Below are 26111 nucleotides of genomic sequence, written 5' to 3' on the forward strand. Positions count from 1 at the left end.
TCCCCTCTTCTTGGATTTTTCGGAACAGTTTGAGGAGGATAGGAGTTAGTTCTTCCCTGAATGTTTTGTAGAATTCGCCTGTGAAGCCATCCGGTCCAGGGCTTTTGTGTGCAGGGAGATTTTGGATTACTGTTTCAATTTCCTTCTTTGTTAATGGTCTGTTGAGACTTTCCACTTCTTCTTGATTCAGTTTTGGAAGGTTGTATGTTTCTAGAAATTTGTCCATTTGTTCTAGATTGTCAAATTTCTTGCCATACAGTTGTCTGTAATAATTTCTAACTATCATTTGTATTTCTGTGGTATCAGTCGTGATTTCTCCTCTTTAATTTCTGATTTTGTTTATTTGGGTCTTCTCTCTTTTTTTCTTGATTAGACTGGCTAGAGGCTTGTCGATTTTGTTTATTTTTTCGAAGAACCAGCTCCTAGTTTTGTTGATCTTTTGGATTGTTTGTTTAGTCTCTATGTCATTTAGTTCTGCCCTGATCTTGATGATTTCATTCCTTCTTCTTGCCCTAGGCTTTGTTTGTTGTTGTTCTAGTTCTTGTAGCTTTATGGTTAGGTTTTTTATTTGAGATTCTTCTATCCTTTTCAGATATGCCTGTATTGCTATGAACTTCCCTGTCAGGACTGCTTTTGCTGTGTCCCACAGGTTTTGGGCTGTTGTGTGCTCATTATCATTAGTTTCTATAAATTTCTTGATTTCTTTTTGATGTCATTGTTAATCCATTCATTAATTAATAGCATGTTATTCATTCTCCATGAGTTTGGGTGTCTTTGATTTTTTTCTCTGAGGTTGATTTCTATTTTCAAGGCATTGTGATCTGAAAAGATGCTTGATATGATTTCAATTTTCTTGAAAATGTTGAGGCTTGTTTTGTGTCCTATCATGTGGTCTATCTTTGAAAATGTCCCATGTGCCTTTGAAAAGAATGTATATTTTGCTTCTTTGGGGTGGAAAGTTCTATATATATCAGTTAGGTCCATGTGGTTTAGTGTGTTGTACAATTCCTGTATATCCTTGGTGTTTCTTTGCTTGGATGATCTGTCTATTGTTGATAATGGAGTGTTGAAGTCCCCTACTATGAGTGTGTTGTTGTTGATATCCTTCTTGTGGTCTTCTAGTATTTGCTTTATGTATTTGCGTGCTCCTATGAATCAGGGAATCAGGTCCTGGAGGGGGCAGGTGGCTCAGACACCAAGTGGGCCATCTCTACTCCTGTAAAGCAGGAAAGAGGAAGGACATCTCTAAAATCAGAGAAGGAAAACTCTGACTCCAAAAAACCTCCGCTGCCTTGCGGCATACCTCTTCAGGGGAAAGGCTAAGGGAGTAAACCCCGACAGAAAATCCGGAGCCGGAGTCCCTAAGGCGGTTTGACATTGTAGTCAACACCGGCAACTCCTGCGGCGCACCTGAAGCCAAGCTGTATTGACTTCGTCTTTCCCTTGGACCCTTCAGCTGCGAAGAGAGGGGGGGTCTGCTGCATGGGCAACAGCAGACCCTCCATATCACCCTGCCCAGGCTCTGTAGCTTCAGTTTCACTGGAGAGGACACTCCAGCGTCATCGCAAGATGTCGACTCAACACGGGAGGAGACAGATACCGGTTATAAGCTCATCCGATTGGCGAAGGAAACGAGCGTCAGGGGTCTCCTCTGACGGTGGGAGAGGTCATCGCACCTCACTGGACAGCTACCGCCCGCCTCAAGCTGGGCAGCCCCAGCCAATTAGGTGCCGTCTCGCCATGGCTCGCCTGCCCCACTGGGTGCGTGGGGATCAGAGAGGCGCCTCTCAAAAAGTGGGCCACAAAACACCCGCACCAGTTAATTCCAAGCAAACAACAAGAAAGAAGCCTCCAGCTCTTCGTCTCGCTAGCTGGAACATCAGGACCATGTGCCCCAGACTTACTGCAGACCTTCCGTGGATCAATGGTGCCAGGAAAACCGCTGTCATCGATAGGGAACTGGCACAACTAAACATCGACATTGCGGCTCTACAGGAGACCCGGTTGGCCGACAATGGAACTATCAGAGAAACCAACTACGCCTTCTACTGGCAAGGGAAGTCTCCGGACCAACCAAGACAGCACGGTGTTGGGTTCGCTGTGAAGAACACGCTTGTTAACTCCATAGAGCCACCCACAGGAGGCACAGAGAGATTACTTACCCTCCGATTGTCAACAACTTTCGGCCCAGTCAGCATTCTTAGCGCGTACGCCCCAACCCTCTGCGCCACCATCGAAGAGAAAGAACAGTTCTACCATGCACTGGATGAAGCGTTATCCAAGATCCCCAGAAGTAACGCTCTCTATCTCCTTGGAGACTTCAACGCAAGAGTAGGAGCCAACCACATGGCCTGGCCCACCTGCCTTGGAAACTTTGGGAGAGGAAAGATCAATGAGAATGGTCAGCGACTGCTTGAGCTTTCGTGTCACCACGGCCTGTGCGTGACAAACGCATTCTTCAAGTGCAAAGAGATCCACCAGGTGTCATGGAGGCACCCCCGCTCCCGCCATTGGCACCAGCTTGACCTCGTCATCACCAGAAGAACGGGTATTGGCAGCACCCTCCTCACCCGCAGCTACCACAGTGCAGACTGCGACACGGACCATGCCCTCGTGGTAAGCAAGGTGCGCATAATGCCGAAGAGGTTGCACCACTCCAAGATGAAGGGTCGCCCACGCATCAACACCAGTTGTGCCAGCAACCCAGTTAAGACCCAGCAATTCATCAACAAGATGGAAGATGCACTCGGCGAGGGAGTGGCAGCAGATGACATTATCGAATCCAATTGGCCACGTCTCCGCGACGCCATATACAACTCCGCCATTATTGCTTACGGGAAGAAAGAGCGGAAGAACGCTGACTGGTACGAGGCTCACTGGGAAGAAATGGAACCCGTGATCGAGGCTAAGAGGAAGGCCCTACTGGCTTACAAGGTCACGCCCACTCCCAGTACACTTCAAGCTCTACGGGCTGCCAGGAACAAAGTCCAGAAGACCGCCCGCCACTGTGCCAACACCTATTGGCTAAACCTGTGCAGAAGCATTCAGGAAGCCACCGATATAGGCAACGCATGAGGAATGTATGAGGGTATCAAGAAGGCAACAGGCCCAATCCCCTCCAAGATCGCCCCCCTTAAGTCCAAGACAGGTGAGGTCATCACTGACCAGGAACAGCAAATGCGGCGGTGGACCGAGCACTACCTCGAGCTGTACGCGACGAGGAACACCGTAACAGACACTGCTCTTAACGCCATCCCAGACCTACCAGTCATGGAGGAGCTAGACACCCCACCTACTGCGGCAGAGCTCAACAAAGCCATCGACCGCCTCGCTTGTGGGAAAGCACCAGGAAGCGACGAAACCAGTCCTGCTACAGCCGCTCCACCATCTACTCTGTCGCTGCTGGAAGGAGGGTTACATCCCCCAGGATATGAGAGATGCCAACATTATCACCATGTACAAGAACAAAAGAGACCGCAGCGACTGCAACAACTACCGGGGCATCTCTCTCCTCAGCGTCATCGGCAAAGTATTCACCCGGGTCGCTCTTGCCCGCCTGCAGACCCTTGCTTCCCGCGTCCTACAACGGCGCAACCTCCGAGGCCTTCCCAGTCAGCAGCGGAGTAAAGCAGGGCTGCGTCCTCGCGCCTACGCTGTTCGGAATCTTCTTCTCCATGCTCCTCCAATACGCCTTTAAGGACTGCAGCGAGGGTGTCTTCATTCACACCAGATCCGATGGCAAGCTCTACAACCTGGCCCGTCTACGAGCCAAGACCAAAGTCAAAGAGGTGCTCATCCGTGAGATGCTCTTCGCCGACGACGCAGCTTTGACATCACACTCCGAAGAGGGACTCCAGCAGCTAGTCACTTGCCTTTCCCACGCATGCAAGGAGTTCGGACTAGCCATCAGCCTGACGAAGACGAACGTTATGGCTCAAGGCACGGGGACTCCCCCATGCATCACCATCGACGGATACACCCTGGAGGTTGTCAACGACTTCACTTACCTCGGGTCCACCATCTCGAGCTCTCTGTCAGTCGACCTGGAGGTCAACTGGAGAATCGCCAGGGCAGCCACAGTTATGGCCAGACTGAACCGGCGAGCATGGAACAATTCCAGCCTCACTGAGAAAACCAGACTGCGCATCTACCAAGCCTGCGTACTCAGCACTCTCCTCTATGGCAGCGAGACGTGGACCACCTACGCAAGGCACGAAAGGAAACTCAACAGCTTCCACATGAGGTGCCTGCGACGCGTCCTGCATGTCGCCTGGCAGGATAAGGTCCCCAACACCGAGGTGCTGAAGCGAGCCAATATGAGCAGTTTGCATGCAGTTCTTAGCGAGAGACGCCTCAGGTGGCTCGGCCATGTCAAAAGAATGGATGCAGGCCGTATCCCCAAAGACCTCCTCTACGGCGAGCTAGCAGAAGGCAAGAGGATGACAGGGCGCCCAAAACTGCGGTTCAAAGACATCTGCAAAAAGGACATGACACAATGCTCCATCAATCTCAACATATGGGAAGTTCAAGCAGACGACCGCCTAGCCTGGAGGCTCGCGGTCAGGCAAGGTACGTCACGTGCAGAGGCTGCGCGCAACGAGGAGGCGGTCCAGAAAAGATCGAGGCGGAAGCAGCGTCAACAGCAGCTACAACGGCCATCTGCCTTCACCTGTAACAAGTGTGCCAGGGATTGTCACTCCCGAATCGGACTGCACAGCCATTCTCGGCGGTGCAGATAGACTCTCGGGAAGCTACGCCATCGTCTCTCGAGACGGACGGCTGCCGACGACGATGTTGGGTGCATATATGTTTATCAATGTCATATCTTCTTGATGGATTGTTCCTTTAAGTATTATGAAATGTCCTTCTTTGTCTCTTTTTATTGCCCTTGCTTTGAAATCCATTTTGTCTGATATGAGGACTGCTACCCCGGCTTTTTTTTCTGGTCCGTTTGCTTGGAAGATTTTTTTATATCCCTTTACTTTCAGTCTGTGTAAATCTTTTGTTTTTAGGTTTGTTTCTTGTAGACAGCAAATATGTGGGTCCTGTTTTCTTATCCATTCCATTACCCTATGTCTTTTAATTGGAGCATTTAATCCATTTACATTTAAGGTTATTATTGACGTGTATTTATTCATTGCCCTTTGTACCTCTGTTCCTCTCCTCTCTTGTTCTTTTCTTCTTTTTTCTTAGAACACACCCTTTAGCATCTCTTGCAATGCTGGTTTGGTGGAGATGTATTCTTTCAGTCTTCCTTTGTCTGAGAAACTCCTTATTTCACCTTCTATTTTGAATGAGAGCCTTGCTGGGTAGAGTATTCTTGGTTGTAGGCCTTTGTTTTTCATTGCTTGAAATATTTTTGACCATTCCCTTCTGGCTTGTAGTGTTTCTGTTGAGAAATCAGTTGATAGCCTTATCAGAGCTCCCTTGTATGTTATTTGCTGTTTTTCTCTTGCTGCTTTTAGGATTCTCTCTTTGTCCTGAAATGTTGCCATTTTAATTATGATGTGCCTTGGAGTGGGTTTTTGGGGGTTCCTCTTCATTGGAACTCTCTGTGCTTCCTGAACTTGTATAACTTTTTCTCTCATCAGGTTCAGAAAATTTTCTGTCACTATTTCTCCTATCAGTTTTTCAATTCCATGCTCCTTTTCTTCTCCCTCTCTAATTCCGATGATCCTGATATTATTTCTTATCATGCTATCCTGTAATTCCCTTACCTCTTGTTCATATTTTTTTAATCTTTATTTTTATTCTTTATTTTTTGGTTGTAATTTTTTTAATGTGTTTTATTGATTATAATATTACATTTGTGCCAATTTCCTTCCCTCTGCTCCCCTCCACCCGGTGGCCCCCCTCCCTCCAGTTGTCCCCCCCTTTTAGATCATGTCCATTAGTTGTGCATACAGTTCTTCTCAACCTCTCTCTGTCTATTCTATTCCCTCCTACCATGATCCTTAATGCCTATATCATCTCCCTCCCTCTCCCCATTCCCCCTCCCTGTTGACCTCCCCCCAATATGTTCCCCGTATCTATAGTTCTTTTTCCAGTCTCGTTGCCTGTTTAGTTTGCCTTTGTTTCAATTCCCTAGCTTCTGTTGTTTCTTGTGATGCAGTTTTCATTTTAGGTTTCATTGTCTTGATCCTCCTTTTTCTAAACCAGTCCCTTTAACATCTCATATAACAGTGGTTTGGATCTAATGAACTCTTTCAGTTTTATTTTGTCCTGGAAACACTTTCTCTGTCCTTCTATTCTGAATGACAATTTCGCTGGATAGAGTATTCGTGGTTGTAGGTTTTGGATTTTCATTACTTTGAATATTTCTTGCCAGTCCCTTCTTGCCTGCAGGGTCTCCCTTGAGAAGTCAGCTGATAGTCTAATTGGGACCCCTTTGTACATAATTCTTTTCTTCTCTCTTGCTGCTTTTAAGATTCTCTCTTTATCTTTAATTTTTGACATTTTGATTATAATGTGTTTTGGAGTGGTTCTCCCTGGGTCCAGTTTTTTTGGAACTCTCTGTGCTTCCTGGACCTGTAAGTCCACTTCCTTCCCCAAGTCTTGGAAGTTCTCCTTTATTATATTTTCACTCAATTTTTCAAGTTCTAGTTCATCTTCCTCGCTCTCTGGCAAACCAATGATTCTTATGTTGGGCCTTTTATAGCTGTCCCAGAGGTTTCTGATCCTCTCATTGTTGCTTCCCATTTCCTCTCGCTGCATTGGTTGAATGCTTGTTCCTTCTCCATATTCCAGTTTGTTGAAATGAACTCTGGATTTTATTTCCTCACCATCTGTCTCGTATGTGGTTTTGTTCCTTTCGTTATGAGTGTTTTTCGCTTCTTTCTCATCTTTTTCCAAATCTTTTGTGAATTCTGTAAGCCACCTGATAACAATGGCCCAGAACTGATCATCTGACAGGTTTCTTATCTGTTCATCTGTCAGGTTCTCCATCTGTTGCCTGGTGAGCTGTGCCACCGGGATTTCTATAGTTGTCTGCCTCATTTTGACAGATGCGTTTTGTTTTCTTGGGCTGGCTGTAGGGGGCAGTGCCTGTGTACTCGTCACAATCCAGCGACCGGCGCCTGTCCGCGACCTATTTCGCAGCCCTGTGGTGCTTTCTTTGGGGGCGGGGGTCCAAGATGGATTCACACAGTTATTCCACTAGGAGACCAGGATCCGTCCTCCCGCCCCCCCTGGGCCTCACTGTTCAAGGCGATGTGGTGGCTGCTTTCCCCAGCGTTGGGGTCGCGAGCTGCCGGGGGTTCGACTGCAGCCAGGGTTGTTCTCCCCGCCGCTGTCCCAGGTGCGACCGCAAACAGCGCCGTCCCCTTTCTCTTGTCCTACCTGCCCAAAGAGCGCCACTGGTTTATAACTTCATATGTTGGGCTTCCGTGTAGTTTTATTTTCTGGAATTTCTAGTTATCCTTTGTTTTGAAGTAGTTGTATTCCTCTCTAGTTGTAGAGGGAGACCTAGCGCGTCCGTCTAAGCCTCCATCTTGGCCGGAAGTCTGATTCCATGTCTTTAATCTTTTTTCATTTTGCTGTATTGTCTGGTAGTTTTTCTCTACATTGTCTTCTCACTAATCCGATCCTCTGCTTCGTTTAGTCTGCTTTTGACTGATTCTATTGTGTTTTTCAGTTCAGAGATTGAATTCTTCAATTCTTCCTGGTTCTTGTTAACAGTTTCTATGTCTTTTTTTATGCTGGTGTAGTTCTCTGCAAGTTCCCTGTAATTTTCTTGAAGCTGCTGTTAACTTCCTTGGAGGTTTTCATAGTTGTTTTTAAGGATGTCGAGTATATTGAGCTTCTTTACCACCATTGTTTTGAATTCCATGTCTGACATTTGGGCTATGTCTATTTCATCTATCTCTCTTTCTGAGGATTCCTCTTTTCTTTTCATTGAGGGGTTATTTTTGCGTCTTACCATGTTAGATTCTTTTTGTTTGTTTTTATTTATTTATTTTTTTTTTGGGGGGGGGATGCTCTGCTTTGACTTCCCTCCTTTGTGGTATGAGATTCTTTATGGGAGATCTGGGGGTTTCAGTGGTGCAGTCTCTTTGATATCCTGAGCCTGATGTTCTTCAGTTATGCTTTATGTCGTTTGTTTGTGCTGTCTGGTTATATTTCAGATGTTCTTTGGTAGGATCTTCCTTCTGGCTAGTTGATTGAGAGTCACTCTATCCACTTTTTCTTGAGTTCTTTTGTGGAGACGCTGTTAAAAACATAAACACACAGCCCAGGCAGGAGACCCACACCCTCAAAAAATATCCCCCACCGTCTATCCCGCTATCGTCAGCTAACGAGCCCGTATTATTATAAATGTAAAGAAATTAGAGCTTTTATACTATAAGAAGAATAGGTAAGAGTTGTTTTTAGGGAGGAAAAATATAATTTTTGATAGAGGGGATGATAGATTATTAATAGTTGAAACTATGCAAGCCATTAGTAATATTTACATTGTATGTTAATAAAAATAGAAGAAAAGGATTGGAAAAAATGCATAATATTGTAAGAAAGTGGGATTGTATTGTATTGGGTTTATATAGTAATTATATCCTATTATTTAGAGTGATAGGGGAGCTAAACTAGACACACAAACAAACAACGATTGAAGAGAAAGGATGAGAAGGAGAGGTTATATGGAACACGTTTGAGATAAAGTTTGTTTTTCTTTTGGAAGGGTAAAAAACAACAAAAAAATAAGAAAGAAAAGCAGAAAGAAAGAAAGAGAGAAAAGAAAGAAGAAAGAAAGAAAGAAAAAATGAAGAAAAAAAAATTAAAAAAAATTTTTAAATCACAACAAAAAAGAAGAAAGAAAAGAAGAAAGAAAGAAAAGAAAGAATAAAGAAGAAAGAAAGAAAGAAGAAAGAGAGGAAAAAAAAGTGAAAAAAAAAGGGATGTTTTTACTCCGTTTTAACCTTGGTGTGTCACCTTCTTTTTCTGAGTCTGCAGCTGGTCTAGTGTGGTGGTTCAGAGGTTCTTGTTTCTTGCATCACTGTTGTGCGCCCGCGGTTGCCGGCACGGCGTGCACCCTTGCTGCCCGCTGGAGCCAGCTGAGGTGTCCTTTCGCGCGACCCTGCACGCGCAGGTGGCCCGAGAGCTTGCCCCGCGATTGGCGCCTCTTGTCCCTGGGCTGAGGGGTTTTTGCACTCGCGTGCTTGTGCCCTTAGTCCCGCTGAGCCAAGCTCCGGGAGTTGGTCTCTTGCCTCTTAGGGCGGGGCCCCAGACACTTGTGCACAGTGGAAGTGAACGTCTGTGAGTCGCTGCTGCCCACTGTTCTGGCACCGCACCTGCCCGCCTTCCCTCACCCGTCTGGGCTGGCATGAACAGAGCCTGAGCTAGAGGTCTGCTTTCCGGCCTGGGGCCCGGCGCCCACGGGAGCTGGCTAGGGGTGTCTGCGCACGGTCCTCTGCATGTTCAGTAGGCCCTCCCTGTGCCTGTTGGGGGACTGATCTTATGTCCGTTGGGGAGTGTCCGAGGGGCACCCGGACTCATGGCCCCGCACACCTGGGCCAGTGAATGAGAGCACTTCCGTATGCGCGCCCCCGGAACCCAAGGGGAGGGTTGGGGAGTGGATGAGCGTGCCTCTGCGCCTACGCTCCTCAAGAATGGCCTACCACCCCCAAACTTTCCACCCCTCTCCACCGTACACTATAGAAAAATATAAAGGAGAGTTATGTTCTCACTTGCCTGGGAGCACGCTGTCTCCTGTCCTTCAGTGCCAATGCTACTTGGTCGAGTCCCGTCTCTGCCAGTCGACAGAGATCCGCTCTCCTCCCGACTCCTCTCCGGGGTAGCCTGTGGTCGCCAAAAAGCCTTTGTGTACTTCCAGCCGCAGCTCGGGCAGCCGCCCCAGTCAGAAATCCCGTTTTGTCCCCTTTTCCTCCGCTATCCTCACTAAACAGGTTGTTCCCAGATGGATTTTTTCTAATCCAGCAGTGCCATGGCTCGACTCCTGCCAGTGTCCAGCTTCTCACTGAGATGTTCTGTCTGCAGTTAGCCCAAACTGCAGACGGGTCTTGGGAGCCTGAAAATGCAGCCTCCCCTCACTCCTCCACCATCTTCTCTCAGGCTTCTGATCTTTCTAATGTGTTGCTGGATTCGGTTTGCCAATATTTTGTTGAGTATTTTAGCATCTATGTTCATCAGTGATATTGGCCTGTAGTTTTCTTTCTTTGTTGTGTCTTGACCTGGTTTTGGAATTAGGGTAATACTGGCTTCATCGAACGAGTTTCCAAGTCTTCCCTCTTCTTAGATCTTTTGGAATAGTCTGAGGAGGATAGGAGTTAGTTCTTTCCGAATGTTTTGTAGAATTCACCTGTAAGCCATCCGGCCCAGGGCTTTTGTGTGCCGGGAGTTTTTTGATTACTGCTTCAATTTTTCTAGTTGTTATTGGTCTATTCAAGCTTTCTGCTTCTTCTTAATTCAGTTTTGGAAGACTATATGTTTCTAGGAATTTGTCCATTTCCTCTAGGTTGTCAAATTTCTTGCCATACAGTTGTTCGTAATAATTTCTTACAATTCTTTGTATTTCTGTGGTATCAGTTGTGATTTCTCCTCTTTTCTTCCTCATTTTATTTATTTGGGTCCTCTCTCTTTTTTTCTTGATGAGCCTGGTTAAAGGCTTGTCAATTTTGTTTATCTTTTCAAAGAACCAGCTCCTACTTACGTTGATCTTTTGAATTGTTAGTTTAGTCTCTATGTCATTTAATTGTGCTCTGATCTTGGTGATTTCCTTCCTTCTACTTGATCTGGACTTTGCTTGTTGTTCTTCCTTTAGTTCTTGTAGCTGCAGGGTTAAGTTTTTTATTAGAAATTCTTCTAGCTTTTTTAGGTAGGCCTGTATTGCTATGAACTTTCAGGACTGCTTTCGCTGTATCCCATAGGTTTTGGGTTGTTGTGTGTTCATTATCATTAGTTTCCAGAAACTTTTTGATTTCTTCCTTGATATCATCGTTAACCCATTCATTATTTAATAGCATGTTATTCATTCTCCATGAGTTTGAATATTTTTGAGCTTTTTCCTTGAGGTTGATTTCCAATATTAAGGCATTGTGATCTGAGAAGATACTTGATATAATTTCAGTTTTCTTGAATTTGTTGAGGCTTGTTTTGTGTCCTACCATGTGGTCTATCTTTGAAAATGTTCCATGTGCACTTGAGAAGAATGTACATTTTGCTTCTTTGGGGTGAAAAGTTCTATACATATTGACTAGGTCCATTTGATCTAGAGTGTTGTTCAGTGCCTCAATATCTTTGGTGTTTCTTTGCTTCGAAGATCTGTCCATTGTTGACAATGGGGTGTTAAAGTCCCCTACTATGAGTGTGTTGCTGTCTATATCTTTCTTGGAGTCTTTCAAAAATTTCCTTACATATTTGGGTGCTCCTAAGATGGGTGCATATATATTTATAAGGGTTATATCTTCTTGATGGATTTTTTTCAAGTATTATGAAATGTCCTTCTTTGTCTCTTTTTATGGCCTTTGCTGTGAAATCTGTTTTGTCTGATATAAGTATTGCTACCCCAGTGCTTTTTTCATGTCCATTTGCTTGAAATACTTTTTTTCATCACTTCACTTTCAGTCTGTGTAGATCTTTTGTTCTAAGATGGGTCTCTTGTAGACAGCATATATGTGGGTCATGCTTTCTAATCCATTCAGCTACCCTATGTCTTTTGATTGGAGCATTTAATCCATTTACATTTAAGGTTATTACCGATAAGTACTTATTCATTGTCATTTTCCCCCTTTGTACTCGTGTTCCTCTCTGTCTCCCTCTGTTTCTTCATCTTCTTAAAGCAGACCCTTTAGCATCTCTTGCATTGCTAGTTTGGTGGAGATGTATTCTTTCAGCCTTCTTTCATCTGGGAAATTATTTATTTCACCTTCCATTTTGAATGAGAGCCTTGCTGGGTAGAGTATTCTTGGTTGTAGGCCTTTGTTTTTTATTGCTTGGAATATTTTTTGCCATTCCCTTCTGGCTTGTAGTGTTTCTGCTGAGAAATCTGATGATAGCCTTATTGGAGCTCCCTTGTATGTTACTAGTTGTTTCTCTCTTGCTGCTTTTAGGATTCTCTCTTTGTCTTGAAATGTTGCCATTTTAATTATGATGTCTCTTGGAGTGGGCCTGTTGGGGTTCATCTTCATTGGGACCCTCTGTGCTTCCTGGACTTGTATGACTCTTTCTCTCCTCATGTTAGGGAAGTTTTCTGTCATTAGTTTTTCAAAGAGGTTTTCTATCCCCTGCTCTTCTTTTTCTCCTTCTGGAATTCCTATGATACAGATATTATTACGTTTCATGTTGTCCTGCAGCTGTCTTAGAACCTCTTCAGTCTTGTTCATTTTTTTTTCATTTTGTTGCTCTGACTGGGAGTTTTTGTCTACATTGTTCTCCAGCTCGCTGATCTGATCTTCTGCTTCCTCTAGCCTACTTTTTACTCATTCTACTGTGTTCTTCAATTCAGAGATCGTATTCTTCCTTTCCTCCTGGATCTTATTGATAGCTTCTATATCCTTTTTTATGCTGGTGTAATTCTCAGTAAGTTCCTTGTAGTTTTTCTGGAGTCCCTTGTAGTTTCCCTGGAGTTTTTTGTAGTTTCCACTGAGCTCATTCAGCTGCTCCATAATCCATGTTTTGAATTCCATATCTGATAGTTTGCTCCCCTCTATTTCATTTAGCACTCTTTCTGGGGATTCTACCTTTTCTTTTGATGGGGGGTTGTTTCTCTGTCTCCCCATTTTTCTGACCTCTATTGTTTGTTGGTGCTTCTTAGAATTATCTGCACTTCCTAGATCTGCCTCTGGTGGTGTCAGATCCTGCACCAGTCTGGGCCTAGGCAGCCTGTTGGAGACTTGCAGGGATCCACTGCCTTTGTATGTCTTCTTTAGTTGTTAATCTATTCAATCTGTGATTAGCCATCAGGCTTAAGGACTGTGGGTGTGGCAGCTTAATTCCTGTAGGCAGGGCTTTTGCTTCCCCTTAGGCTGATGCCACTTGGAAAGGAATGGTCTGCCTGCAGTACTGGGGATGAGTCAGCACTGGGACCTGGTCGGCTGCTCCCCCTGTTCTCCCCTCAAAGCCACCATGCCAAACTCTCCCTAAATGTCTCCAGCCCTCTCTGCCTTCCCTCCGCTTGTGCCTAGGGTAAGTGGGGGCCAAAATATTTTCGTATTGATCCACTTAAGAGCTCTTTTTCTCCCGCTGTTTCTCCCCGCCTAGCTAGAAACCCTGTGGCTTTTTGCTTTTCACAGCTGATACTATTTTATTTTCCACTCTGTTGCTTTAGGCTGGGAAGCCCAGCTGGGGGTTTAGACCCTGCCCTTCTCAGGAGGAATCCCTGGCTGCTGAGCTGTTTCTCAGTCCCTTATGCTGCCACCCATGGGAGCCCAGCTAGCCCTTCCGCCTCTCTGTACTCCCTACCGGTCATGTTGTGATGTAGTGGCCTTTTCTTTCTCTCCGTGGTTATAAGACTTCTTTCCAGCTAGTGGTCGGTTGGTTATTCCAAATGATTTCTCCAAAATTAAGTTGTAAATCCAGACTGGTCCTGGGAGGTTAGTGTAGCTTCCACTTACTCCTCCGCCACCTTGGATCCTCGTTGTGGTTTTAATTTGTATCTCTCTGATGGCTAGTGATGTTGAGCATCCTTTCGTATACCTAGAGGCCCTCTGTATATACTCCTTTAAGAAGTGTCTTCAAGTCCTTAGCCCATTTTTTAGTTGGGTTGTCTGTCTTCTTGGTGTTGACATGTAAGTTTTTTATATATTTTGGAGATCAGGCCTTTTCCGAGGTATCATTGGCAAATGTATTTTCCCATACAGTTGGTTTCCTTTTCATCTTGCTAATGTTTTATTTTGCTAAGTAGAAACTTTTTAGTTTGATATATACCCATTTGTTTATTCTTTCCTATATTTCCCTTGCCTTAGGAGATATATTGGCAAAAACATTGCTTCTTGGGATATCTGAAATTTTACTACCTATGTTTTCCTCTAAGAATTTTTTGGTGTAATGGCTTATATTTAAGTGTTTGATCCCTCTTTAGTTTATTCTGGTGTGTGGCATAAGTTGGTGGTCTAGTTTCATTTTTTGGCATGTTCCTGTCCAGTTCCCTCAACACCATTTGTTGAAGAGGCTTTTTTCACTTCATTTTTTGTTCCTTCCCCCTGTGTCAAATATTAGTTGACCATATAGACCTGGGTTGATTTCTGGGCTTTCTATTCTGTTTTATTGATCTATATGTGTGTTCTTATGCCAGTACCAGACTGTTTTGATTACTGTAGCCTTGTAATATAGTTTAATATCAGATATTGTGATTCCTCCTACTTTGTTTTTCTTTCTCAAGATTACTGAGGCTATTTGAGGTTGTTTTTGGTTCCATGTAAATTTTTGAAATATTTGTTCTGGGCCATGAAATATGTCACTAATATTTTAATAGGGATTTCATTGAATCTATAAATTGCTTTGGATAGTATGGACATTTTAATCATGTTAATTCTTCCCATCCATGAGCATGGTATATGTCTCCTTTTATTTGTACTTCCTTAATTTCTTTCTTCAGTCTTCTGTATTTTTCTGAGTACAGGTCTTTTACCTCCTTGGTTAAGTTTATTCCTAGGTACTTTATTTTTCTTGTTGCTATAGTAAATGGGATTTTTTTTCTAGCTTCTATCTCTGATATTTCATTGTTGTTGTACAAAAATGCCTTTGATTTCTGAATATTGACTTTATACCCTGCTGTTCTGCCAAATTCACTTATTAGTTTAAGTAGTGTTTTTGTGGAGTCTATAGGGTTTTCTATGTACACTATCATGTCATCTGCAAATAATGACAGTTTTGCTTCCTCCTTTCTGATTTGGATGCCTTATATTTCTTTTACTTGTCTGATCGCTATAGCTAGAACTTCCAAAATTATGTTGAATAGAAGTGGGGAGAGTGGACATCCTTGTCTTGTTCCTGATCTTAGGGGGAAAGCTTTCAGTTTTCGTCCTTGAGTATGATGTTGGTGACAGGTTTCTCATATATGGCCTTTATTATGTTGAGGTATGCTTCCTCTATTCCCAGTTTGCTGAGCATTTTTATCATAAATGGATGCTGACCTTTATCAAATACTTTTTCAGAATCTATTGATATGATTGTGTGGTTTTTGTCTTTCATTTTGTTTATATGGTTTATTACACTTATTGATTTGCAAATATTAAACCATCCTTGCATCCCTGGGATGAATCTCACTTGATTGTGGTGTATGATCATTTTAATGTGTTGCTGGATCCTGTTTGCCAACATTTTGTTGAGATTTTAGCATCCATGTTCATCAGTGACAGTGGCCTCTAGTTTTTTTTTTTTTTCTTTGTTGTGTGTTTACCTGGTTTAGGAATTAGAATAATACTGGCCTCATTGAGAGAGTTTGGGAGTCTTCCCTCTTTTTGAATTTTTCAGAATAGTTGAGAAAGACAGGAGTTAGTTCTTTCCTAAATGTTTGGTAAAATTCACCTGTGAAGCCATCTAGTCCGGGCTTTTATGTGCCAGGAGTTTTTTTTAATTTTTATTACTGCTTCAATTTCACTAGTTGTTATTGGTCTGCTCATGCTTTCTGCTTCTTCTTGATTTAGTTTAAGAAGATTATATGTTTCCAGAAATTTGTCCACTTCACCCAGTTTGTCAAATTTCTTGTCATATAGTTGGTCATAATAATTTCTTAAAATCCTTTGTATTACTGTGTTATCAGTTGTGATTTCTCCTCTTTCATTTATGATTTTATTTATTTGTGTCCTCTCTCTTTTTGTTCTTGATGAGTCTGGTTAAAGGCTTGTCAATTTTGTTTATCTTTTCAGTGAAACAGCTCTTGGTTTTATCAATCTTTTGAATTGTTATTTTAGTCTCTTTGTCATTTAATTCTTCTCTGATCTTGATTATTTCCTTTCTTGTACTCACTCTGGGCTTTGTTTGTCATTGTTCCTCTAGTTCTTGTAGGTGTAGGGTTAGATTATTTTTTTATTTGAGGTTCTTCTATCCTTTTAAAATAGGCCTCTATTGCTATGAACTTCCCTCTCAGAACTGCCTTCATTGTGTCCCATACATTTCGGGCTATTGTGTGTTTATTATCATTTGTTTCCAGAAACTTTTTGATTTCTTCCTTGATGTCATTGTTTTCATTATTTAATAACATGTTATTCAGTCTCCATGAATTTGAATGTTTTTGAGTTTTTTCCTTGAGGCTGGTTTCTAGTTTCAAGGCATTGTGATCTGAGAAGATGCTTGATATAATTTGAAATTCTTAAATTTGTTAAGGCTCATTTTATGTTCTACCATGTGATCTATCTTTGAAAATCTTCCGTGTACTTTTGAAAAAAAATGTATCTTTTGCTTCTTTGGGATGAAAGGTTCTGTGTACATCTGTTAAGTATATTTGATCTAGAGTGTTGTCAGTGCCACAATATATTTGGTGTTTTTTGCTTGTAAAATCAGTCCATTGTTGATAATGGGGTGTTAAAGTCCCCGACTATGAATGTGTTGCTGTGAATATCTATTTGATATCCTCCAATACTTTTCTTATATATTCGGGTGCTCCTATTTTGGATGCATATATGTTTACAAGGGTTATATCTCCTTAATAGATTGTTCCTTTAAGTATTATGAAAAGCCCTACTTTGTCTCTTGTTATGACCTATGTTGTGAAATCTTTTGTCTGATATAAGTATTGCTACCCCTACTTTTTTTTCATGTCCATTTGTGCTTGAAATATCTTTTTCCATCCCTTCACTTTCAGTCTGTGTAGATCCTTTGTTCTGAGGTGGATCTCTTGTTGATAGCATATATATGGGTCATGTTTTCTTATCCATTCAGCTACCTACCTTATTCTTTTGAATGGTGCATTTAATTCATTTACATTTAAACTTATTATTGATAGGTACTTATTCATTGTCATTTTTCCCCTTTGTACCTGTGTTCCTCTCTGTATCTCTTTGTTTTTTTATCTTCTTAAAGAATACTCTTTAGCATCTCTTGCAATGCTGGTTTATAGGAGATATATTCGTTTAGCCTTCTTTTGTCTGAGAAACTCCTTATTTCATCTTGCATTTTGAATGAGAGCCTTGCTGGATAGATTATTCTTGATTGTAGGCCTTTGTTTTTCATTGCTTGAAATATTTTTTGCCATTCCCTTCTGGCTTGTAGTGTTTCTGGTGAGAAATCAGCTGATAGCCTTATCAGAGCTCCCTTATTTGCTATTTCCTTCTTGCTTTCTTTAGGATTCTTTCTTTGTCTTTGAATGCTGCTATTTTAATTATGCTGTGTCTTGGAGTGGGCCTGTTTGGGTTCACCTTCATTGGGACCTTTTGTGCTTCCTGGAGTTGCATGACTTTCTCTTTCATCAAATTAGGGAAGTTTTCTGTCATTACTTCTTTAAACAGGTTTTCTATCCCTTGCTCCTCTTTTTCTCTTTCTGGTATTCCTATGATATGGATATTATTATGTTTCATGTTATTCTGTAGCTCTCTTAAAACCTCTTCATTTTTTTTGTTGTGCTCCAGCTCACTGATCTGATCTTCTGCTTCATCTAGCCTGCTTTTAATTCCTTCTACTATGTTCTTCAATTCAGAAACTGTATTCTTCACTTCCTCCTGGCTCTTATTGATAGTTTCTATGTTCTTTTTAACATTAGCGTAGTTCTCAGTAAGTTCCTTGTAGCTTCCCTGGAGTTTTTTATAGTTCCCCTGGAGTTCTTTGTAGTTTTCTTTGAGCTCGCTGAGCTCATTGAGCTTCCCTATAATCATTATTTTGAATTCCATGTCTGATAGTTTGCTTGCCTTTAGTTCATCTATCACTCTTTCTGGGAATTCCTCCTTCCTTTCAATGGGGGACTGTTTGTGACTATTTTTATTTGTTTCTGTTTCTTAGATTGATCTGCTTTGACTTGCTGTCTTCATAGTGTGATCTTCTGTGATGGGAGACCTGTGGAATTCAGTGCTGCAGTGTCTTTGATCTCCTGAACATGATGCTCTTGGGATGTTCTTTATGCTGTTTATTTGGGCTGTCTGGTTGTACTTGGGTTTTAGTTATGGTTGTATTGCTCTTGGTGGGTTCTTACTTCCAGCTAGCTCACTGAGAGTCACTCCTCCCACCGTGTCTTGTATACTGTTGTAGATGTGCACTTTATTTCCTGGATCTGCTCCTGGTGACATCAGATTGTGTCCCAGTCTGGGCCTAGGCAGCCTATTGGAGACTACCGGAGATCTACTGTCTTTATCTGTCTCCTTTAGTTGTTAATCTATTCAATATGTGATTTTCTGTCAGACTTAAGTGCTGCAGGGGGAGCAGATTAATTCCTGCAGGTGGGCTATTGCTACCCCTCAGGCTGATGCCACTTGAAGGGCAGTGGTCTGCCTGAAGTATGGGGGATAAGTCAGCACTGGGACCCTGTCAGCTGGTTTCTCAGTTCTCTCCTCAAAGCTACCACCCCAGACTCTCCTTAAATGTCTCTAGTCCACTCTGTCCTCCCTCTGATGGACCCCAGGGTAAGTGGGTGTCAATATATTTTCATACATGGTCCTTTTATGAACTCTTTGTCTCCAGCTGTTTCTCTCAAGCCAGCAAAAACCCTGCAGCTTTTCATGGTATTTTACTTTCTTCTCTATTACTGTAGGCTGGGAAGCCCAGCTGGGGATTTAGACCCCATTCTTCTCAGGGGGAACGCCCTGCTGCTGAGTGTTTCTCTGTCCCTTCATCTGCCACCCATGGGAGCCCAGCCAGCCCTCTCACATCTCCACACTTCCTACCAGTCAAGCTGTGATGAAGCAGCTTTTTCTTTCTGTCTGTGGTTATATGGCTTTTCTCCAGCTAGTGTTCAGTTGGTTATTCTGGATGATTTCTGCACTATTAAGTTGTACTTCCAGATTGGTCCTGGGAGGAGGTTAGTATAGCTTCTACTACTCCTCCATCATCTTGGATCTCCCCTGTTCAACTTTAACTGACCTATCACTCAGGACAAGTCTGATCCTTGTGTCATGCATCAAATAAAAGGATTACACTGGGTGACATGAAAAACTTTGCATTAATATGCAAATAAACATGTGAGTTACTTGTGGTTCCTCTTTTTGATAGCCTTATATTCTATCCTTTCAAAGTTTGATATAAAATAATGACTTCTTCCCCGATGAAAAGCCAAATATATGAATATATGATCAAATGCTCAATTGTGGACATATAGTTGCAAATTCATTTCAAGTTCATTTTTAATATATGTTTGATAATGGTGTTCTAGTAACCAGAAATATTTCCAGATCCTCATTTGTAAGTTAAAAAATATATGAATAGAAGGTATTCTTAAGCAATAACTGGAATTTATACAAATACCCAGTGGTAAGCATGATATATTAATATACATTTTTAAAACAGTAGTATATTTACTATATTGGCCAATTTCTCGTGACATTTTGAGATTTTTTTTCCTCAGCATACTGCCAAATATACTTTATATTAATAAGTTTGAACTCATAAAATCATTAGTCTTGGTAACATTATTTGTTTATGGTTATATAATTATTAAAAGCTTCTTTGACATTTTATATTAATGTTTTATGTTTCTAGAAAATTTTTGTGAATAGTCTAGTCTTCAATGTTTGGATCCTAAAAGAGGAAAAGGAGAAAAATGAAGGAGCTGGGAGGACACCAACCATTTAAATCCCCTGGAAACCACTTAGCTGGTAGGGCAGGGCCTTACACCAATAGAGCAGGTGCAACAACAAAGGCTCTTTGCACCTCTGTGATCAGAAGCAACAATCAGCGATTAGAGCATAGATCCCCGATGTGTGGAGGACAGAGTCCTCATTGTCTATCCTGACTCCTGCAAGCTGTGCGGAAGCCGCTCCAGACCTGGGAGAGCTGCCTGCCTAGGGGTTGGGGAGTGGAAGACAGATAGCTGCTACTGTGGGAGGAGCTGAAATTGACCAAAATTAACCTCAATTTAGGATTCCATTTTTCCCCTGGAAGTTACAAGCCTTCAATAGACCCCAGAGTTCCAAAATAGTTCCTCGGACAGATTCTGCCATAGCAGTTGTTGTCTAGGTTGGGAGGCAGGTTCCTGGAGCTTCCTGCTCCGCCATCGTCTCAGAATCCTCTGGCGCATTGCTGGATCGTCTCCATGTCTTCACTTTAGCGGTTTTCACCAGACTAAGAATACTAATATGATCATAGCTGATACGCTTTAGCCCTTGATCTTTCCTGAGATAGATATGGGTTTTTCTTTATTTGTCATACAAAAGAAAGAGTTAAAAAATCTGAGCCCTGAAACTTGTTTGTACTTTTGCCTCAAGTAGCATTCTTAAACCAGAAATAACCGTTACATAACTGTGATATACACAATTTCTGCCTAGAAGGAATTGGACAATGCACCTGTCTAACAACTAAGTGGAGGTGTCCTATTTACATAGGTATACAAATAATATGAATTTGATTATGTTTCCTAAGATTAAATGCTATGTAATTAAAAGTCTACCATTGCACTGCTAGACTGTAGTCAGGATGTCTTAGTCTTGACTTCCTAATGGTCAAGAAACATTGTAATTGTATAAATGGAAAATTGTATTTAAGTCTCCCCAGAAAGTAATCATTCTAGTTTTTAAAGCATGAATATGTTTGATCATTTTAGAACCTTTTAAGAAACAAGTTTATTGGTATTCTGATCATCCTTTTTCATACAGATTCAAGAAACATTATAGAACCATGGAAGTTTATTTTAAATCATAGTAGATTATCCAAGCAAATAAAATTTAGATAATTATGTCTTAAATTAAATTATATAAACTAACATAAGTAGTATAGTTTCATTATAGAAAGATAAAATAAATTTCTAAGTTACATAAATGGAATAAAGATGTTCTAAGATAAAGAGTGAAGGGATTTAAAATGGGATTTTTGCAAAATTTAAATTTACGTTTTTTATTCAAACACTTAAATTAGAGAATACAATATCAAGAACTATGTTTCTTATATTGCCATAAAATTACTTTACCATCTATTTAGAAAATTTGTGAAATCTTGGAAAAATATTTGGTAAATCTTACAGTGTTTATAGAAAAATTGGTATTAATGTGTTAAAATTTTATACATTTTCACTAGTGAGGTTTAATGGAAGATTATATAATTTACATTGTAAAGACCTAATAGATTATTTCCCTTAGGTACATCTAGAGTTGTCTCAGAGTCATAGTTAACAAACAGTTATATACTCTGAACAATCTGCACCTCTTATTTTTAGAGTACTGAGTATGCGAATTCTCACTTTGTTCCACTGGGGATAAAAAAAAAATCTTATCCTATTTTTTAGAATGATTGCATTAAACAGATGCATAACATCTCACAATAGTAAGTAGCAAATTTTCCTATAAATAAAAATTTTGATATACTTTCTGAAGTTTAGTAGCATGTAAGACAATTTAAAAACTCTTTGTAAAAGTTTTACAAACTAAATTATGTACTTTAATGTTATTATTTGTGCAGGCTGCCTTAGAGAAAGAATGGCTAGCTTTAGATTCCGCCTGCTTCCCTTCACAAACACAGCTTCTCCCAAACCAGCTGCACTGGCCAAAGGTAACATGTCATGGAAACTTCTTAGTTCTCCATCTTTGTTCATTTCTTAAGGTTGTGCTATTTTGCAGTGATTAATAATACAATTTATTGACTTGAAAAACACAATTACTTTTAGAAGCCTCTGACTTCCTCCCCATCCCCAGATGTAATTATTCATGTTGCTTTTCTTTCATTTGCTCCTAATTTTTTTCTTTATTTTGGATTTCTTTCAACACTTTATTTCACAGTAGCAAAAAAAAAAAATGATACAGTTCAGCTGCATATTTGGCAGTAGACTAAAAATCACTAGTCGAAAGCACTTTTAAAATATAAAAATATGCATTAAGAGGGCAACAGCTGAAGATTCTCAGTCAGAGGTCAATGGACTGCAATATCTGTTATTTATTTGATAATCTTTGAAGTTTTTGTTTCCTGAGATTTTTTAAGATCTTTGCAATTAATCATTTTGTATATGCAAACTATACCAAAAAGCATATTCCTAATCACTGGAACAAAGTATATTTATATCTGTATTCTATAAATTTAATTTTATTATAATTTTCAATTTTTATATGTTTTCCTTAGGACGCTACTTGCTCTATGCATGTAAACTAATGCAATGTAAATGCTAGAATTTTTCAGTTTATTTGATATTTATGTACATTTTTTTTATGATAAGTTCTCTGGAACCTTAAACTATGATGATACTTCATTTAATTTACCAAGTCATCCAGCTCAAACGTGCCTACATAATGAGAAAGAAAATTTGTTTTCATCAGAACACACACAGTTTAATGGCAGGTAAGTTGTATTATTTTTTTAGAGAATTAACCCATGAATGACATATTTATGAAGAATATTATATTCTTTACAAAATTAGGAAAATAATGAAAATGGGAGCAACTTGTTTAAAAGGTGGAAGAACATTTAATGTTAAAATATAATTATTTTATGTAATAAAAATACATAAGATTCATTTGAGCAACCACAAATCTTAAGTGTCAGTAAAATAATGTAATTAATTGTTATAAACATGTAGACTTTTAAATACTGCTATATAGGTTGAGATAAGGATTAGAATAAAATTCCAGTGCCGCCTTTCTTTCGACAAAAGTATTGAAATATGCTTCAAGTAATTGAAATGTAAACATTTTAAATTAATGGCAGACATTTATTGCTTTCCAAGATAAAGCTTTTTTGTAACTTAAATGGATTTTATTTTCAAGTTTGAGACAACATAAATAGCTTGTAGTTTTCAAAAGTGCTGATATACTTGTGTTGATTCAGTTGTGTGGGGTTTTTTTCTATTGCTAGACCAGAAAATGGAACTTTATCCTGGACATCCGAATCAAAGACCAGCAGAAAGAATTTGCTAAAATCTGTAAAAGAGGAAAAAATTTCAGAAGAATGGTATGTGATCTACATTACACTAAAATATTAGGAAACTTTTACAATTGAAAGACTTCTGAATGTCCAAGGCAGATATTTTTCAAGATTTCAAGAATACTGTTATTAGGTTTTCAGAAACTATGTATCTGTTATATTATAGATGCTGAAATAGAAATTCAATTTTGTTTTACTATAATTCAGATATCTATGTTTGTATGTATATGTGTTTATAAATATGGTCTGGATATTTGTTTTGTCTTCATTAAATTTAATCTTTTAATAGGGGCTTTAAGGATATTTCTACTGCTCAGCAAATGTTGAAGAGAGCACAAAAAATGAAATCAAAGAAATTAAGGAAAAAATTAGGTGGGTAACCAATGTTCTTTGAATAATAACTGTGTGTTTGATATGGAAGATAAATTTTTTAATATTTTTACCAAATTATATTAATAAGATAGAAATAAAATGCACAGATATAAGTATTTCTATGGTCATAATTCCAAAAATTAAACAAGAAAATTATTATTACATTAAATGATTTGTTGTATTCTTAAATGTTATTTTCACTTTTCCCTGTTTCTTACTTATTTTGCTATTGATTCTTTTACATGTTGTGCACTGAAAATTATTCTGTAATTGCTAAGTTAGTTTATTTTGGCAAAAGTTGATTTTAAAGAACATTTGTTTCATGTGCTTATTCCTTCTGTGTTTTTAAATTGCATGTTTAGTCAATAAACAAGTTATATAAACTCATCAGTTTCATCAGTATTAGCCATGAACATTTCACAATTTGACACTTTAGAAATGGAGCAGTGATATATATCTTTCATGATTATACAGAACTTTAGAAATGTTCAAAGACATCTTTTCTTCTATCCCACTTGCCAAGATATTTAAATCATTTATTGTTCTTTGGACAACTTTAATCATTTTAGTATAATTACTTAATATGTGGAGTAGTTAATAGGTGTCAAGACAAGAAATATCAAGTTATTATGATTTTTATATCTATAATTAAAACAATTTAAAATCATTTGCATATTGCATAACTTTGCATTTACTCATAGCTTAGTATTTACTCATGAACTCATAGAAAGCATACAGAGAAGATTCAATAGGTTAATTTTATCTTTATTACTTCTTCTATTTATTATTTTTGATTATTAGTTCAATAGTAGAATTCTAATACATGTAATATAGTTAATTTAAAAAAAACAAATAAAAATAACCAAAATACTGTTAGTTTCCAAGGAATAACTGATATTGTTGGCATAGCACTTACTAGCCATTGATAAAGTACTGATGATTCATTTTTATATTCATAAATGTTCAACTTTCCTTTTATGCTATTATTTTAGTGATTTCTTAATTTTATCTTTTATTTTTTGAGATAACTAATATTTTTTGTTGTGTACTGGAAGTTTGTTGGGTTTAAAATATAAAATTTTAAGCATTTAAAAAAAATGTAAATGTATGTTCTGCTTGTCTACTTGCTTTGTGCCTCCCACACTCTTAGTTTGCAGACTCCTATGAAAGTTTATCGGGACTCTGTGAATTGAATATTGTGAGGTAGTTACCCAGAGAAATAGTAACTCATATCCTTAATGACAGCAAGATTCTCAGTCCTGGGGAAGTAGAATCCAGTGCAGTAAATCAGGGTATTTCATAAACTTTTTTTATTGTTTTAATGTATGTATATTTCTACTTATCTTCAACAATTTTATCAAAACATTATTTAAATAGATGTTTTGATAATAAAAGTTTCTGAAACTCCTGGGACAAGTACAAATATCAAAAGTGGCTTGATAACTGATTCAGCCAATGTTCATCAAATAATTATTATTTTTAAAATATTTACAGTGTTTGCATAGTCTCTGACGGTGAAGCTAAGGAAAACTTTATCCTGTTAGAATCAGTCCCTGTAACTATATTATATATAGGTCTTTCTTACTAATTCTTATAACTGAGTGGTTGTTTTTTAGGTTGAGTACATTTTGAATAAATGATCATAGTAAATAATATGTATTAGCAAAAGTTTGAATAAGGAATATATGTTCATACATAAAAATCATTGCTTTAATGACCAAAAAAGTAGACAAAATTATTATCAGGTGAAAATTAAAACTCTTTTTATCTGTCACAAGGGGGCATGGTAGGGTAACAAACAACAAAAAAGGTACAACTAGACATCCAGTTATTAACAACTTACATCTTAAATTTAACATTTTGATAGTGGTTATTAAGCATGACCTGCTAGGTAAAAATCCTAAATGATAACTATATAATTTTCATCGGGGTCTTTAATTTCATGACTGTAAACCCAATTGCCTTTTCATTCTGTGTGAGTCTGTGTATCTCTCTGTTAAGCTTTTGTTTGATCAAAATACTATTAGATTGAGGAATAAAATGTACTTAAAAAATTGAATTTTGAAATGTAAAAATTAATGATAGCCTTAAGTTCTCCTCACTGTTTCTCACTCCCTTCACAACAGACAAATAGTAGAAATAGTCAAAGATTAAAGATAAAAACATGAAAAAGAGCATCAGTGGAACCTTCTCCAGTTATGATACTTTAATATTCTACTAGGTTGATGAGGTAGCACATATCTCATCTGTAAGCAAATTATTTAAGACTTTTAACTCAGGTTTTATTCTTATAAAGTAAAAAAAGCATTTTCTAGTAGTTTTCCAGTTTTATAATTTAATCAGTCTGTGATATGCTATAAACTTACTTGAATATGCCTAAAGTAATGGACATAATATAAAATTTTACTCACTAATAAATTAAAATAATATTTTAAATATTTAAATTCTGTTGAAATTGAAAAATTGACTAATAATTTTCAAATATAAATAGAGCTATATCTCACATGGACAACTGGCCAACTTGAAAATTTCAAGCCACCGGAGGGCAACCTTCTCCATAAAACTGCTGGAGACTAATCAGTTCTGTGGGCGTAGGGAGGGTGGAGGTGGGGTTCAGAGAATAAAAAAAATTTAATTAAATAGAACCAGTTACATGCTAAATCTAACAAAGTCATAATCCTCAAGGAGGCGAAGCAAAAATGCATGGAGTATGGAAGCTTGAATTCAGATTTCTGCCATGAAAAACCTTAGAGCTAGTTGCTCTGTAGCAAATACTTAATAAAATACTTCCTATTTTAATC

At 39.2% G+C, this 26111-nt stretch overlaps 1 protein-coding gene across 1 annotated transcript in view; it reads left to right on the top strand.

The window, feature by feature from the left end:
- Window positions 1-26111, top strand: part of LRRIQ1 (leucine rich repeats and IQ motif containing 1) — a 264993-nt gene that overhangs the window by 169441 nt on the left and 69441 nt on the right. Inside the window, exons 20-23 of the mRNA XM_090275671.1 lie at window positions 21487-21576; window positions 22235-22356; window positions 22870-22965; window positions 23228-23310. Of these exons, the coding sequence (XP_090131797.1) occupies window positions 21487-21576; window positions 22235-22356; window positions 22870-22965; window positions 23228-23310 (391 nt within the window). The remainder of the gene's footprint in view (window positions 1-21486; window positions 21577-22234; window positions 22357-22869; window positions 22966-23227; window positions 23311-26111) is intronic.

This window comes from Furipterus horrens, unplaced genomic scaffold (genome assembly GCF_987537825.1).
Source record: "Furipterus horrens unplaced genomic scaffold, mFurHor1.1.pri manual_scaffold_4, whole genome shotgun sequence".
NCBI classification, from domain to species: domain Eukaryota; kingdom Metazoa; phylum Chordata; class Mammalia; order Chiroptera; family Furipteridae; genus Furipterus; species Furipterus horrens.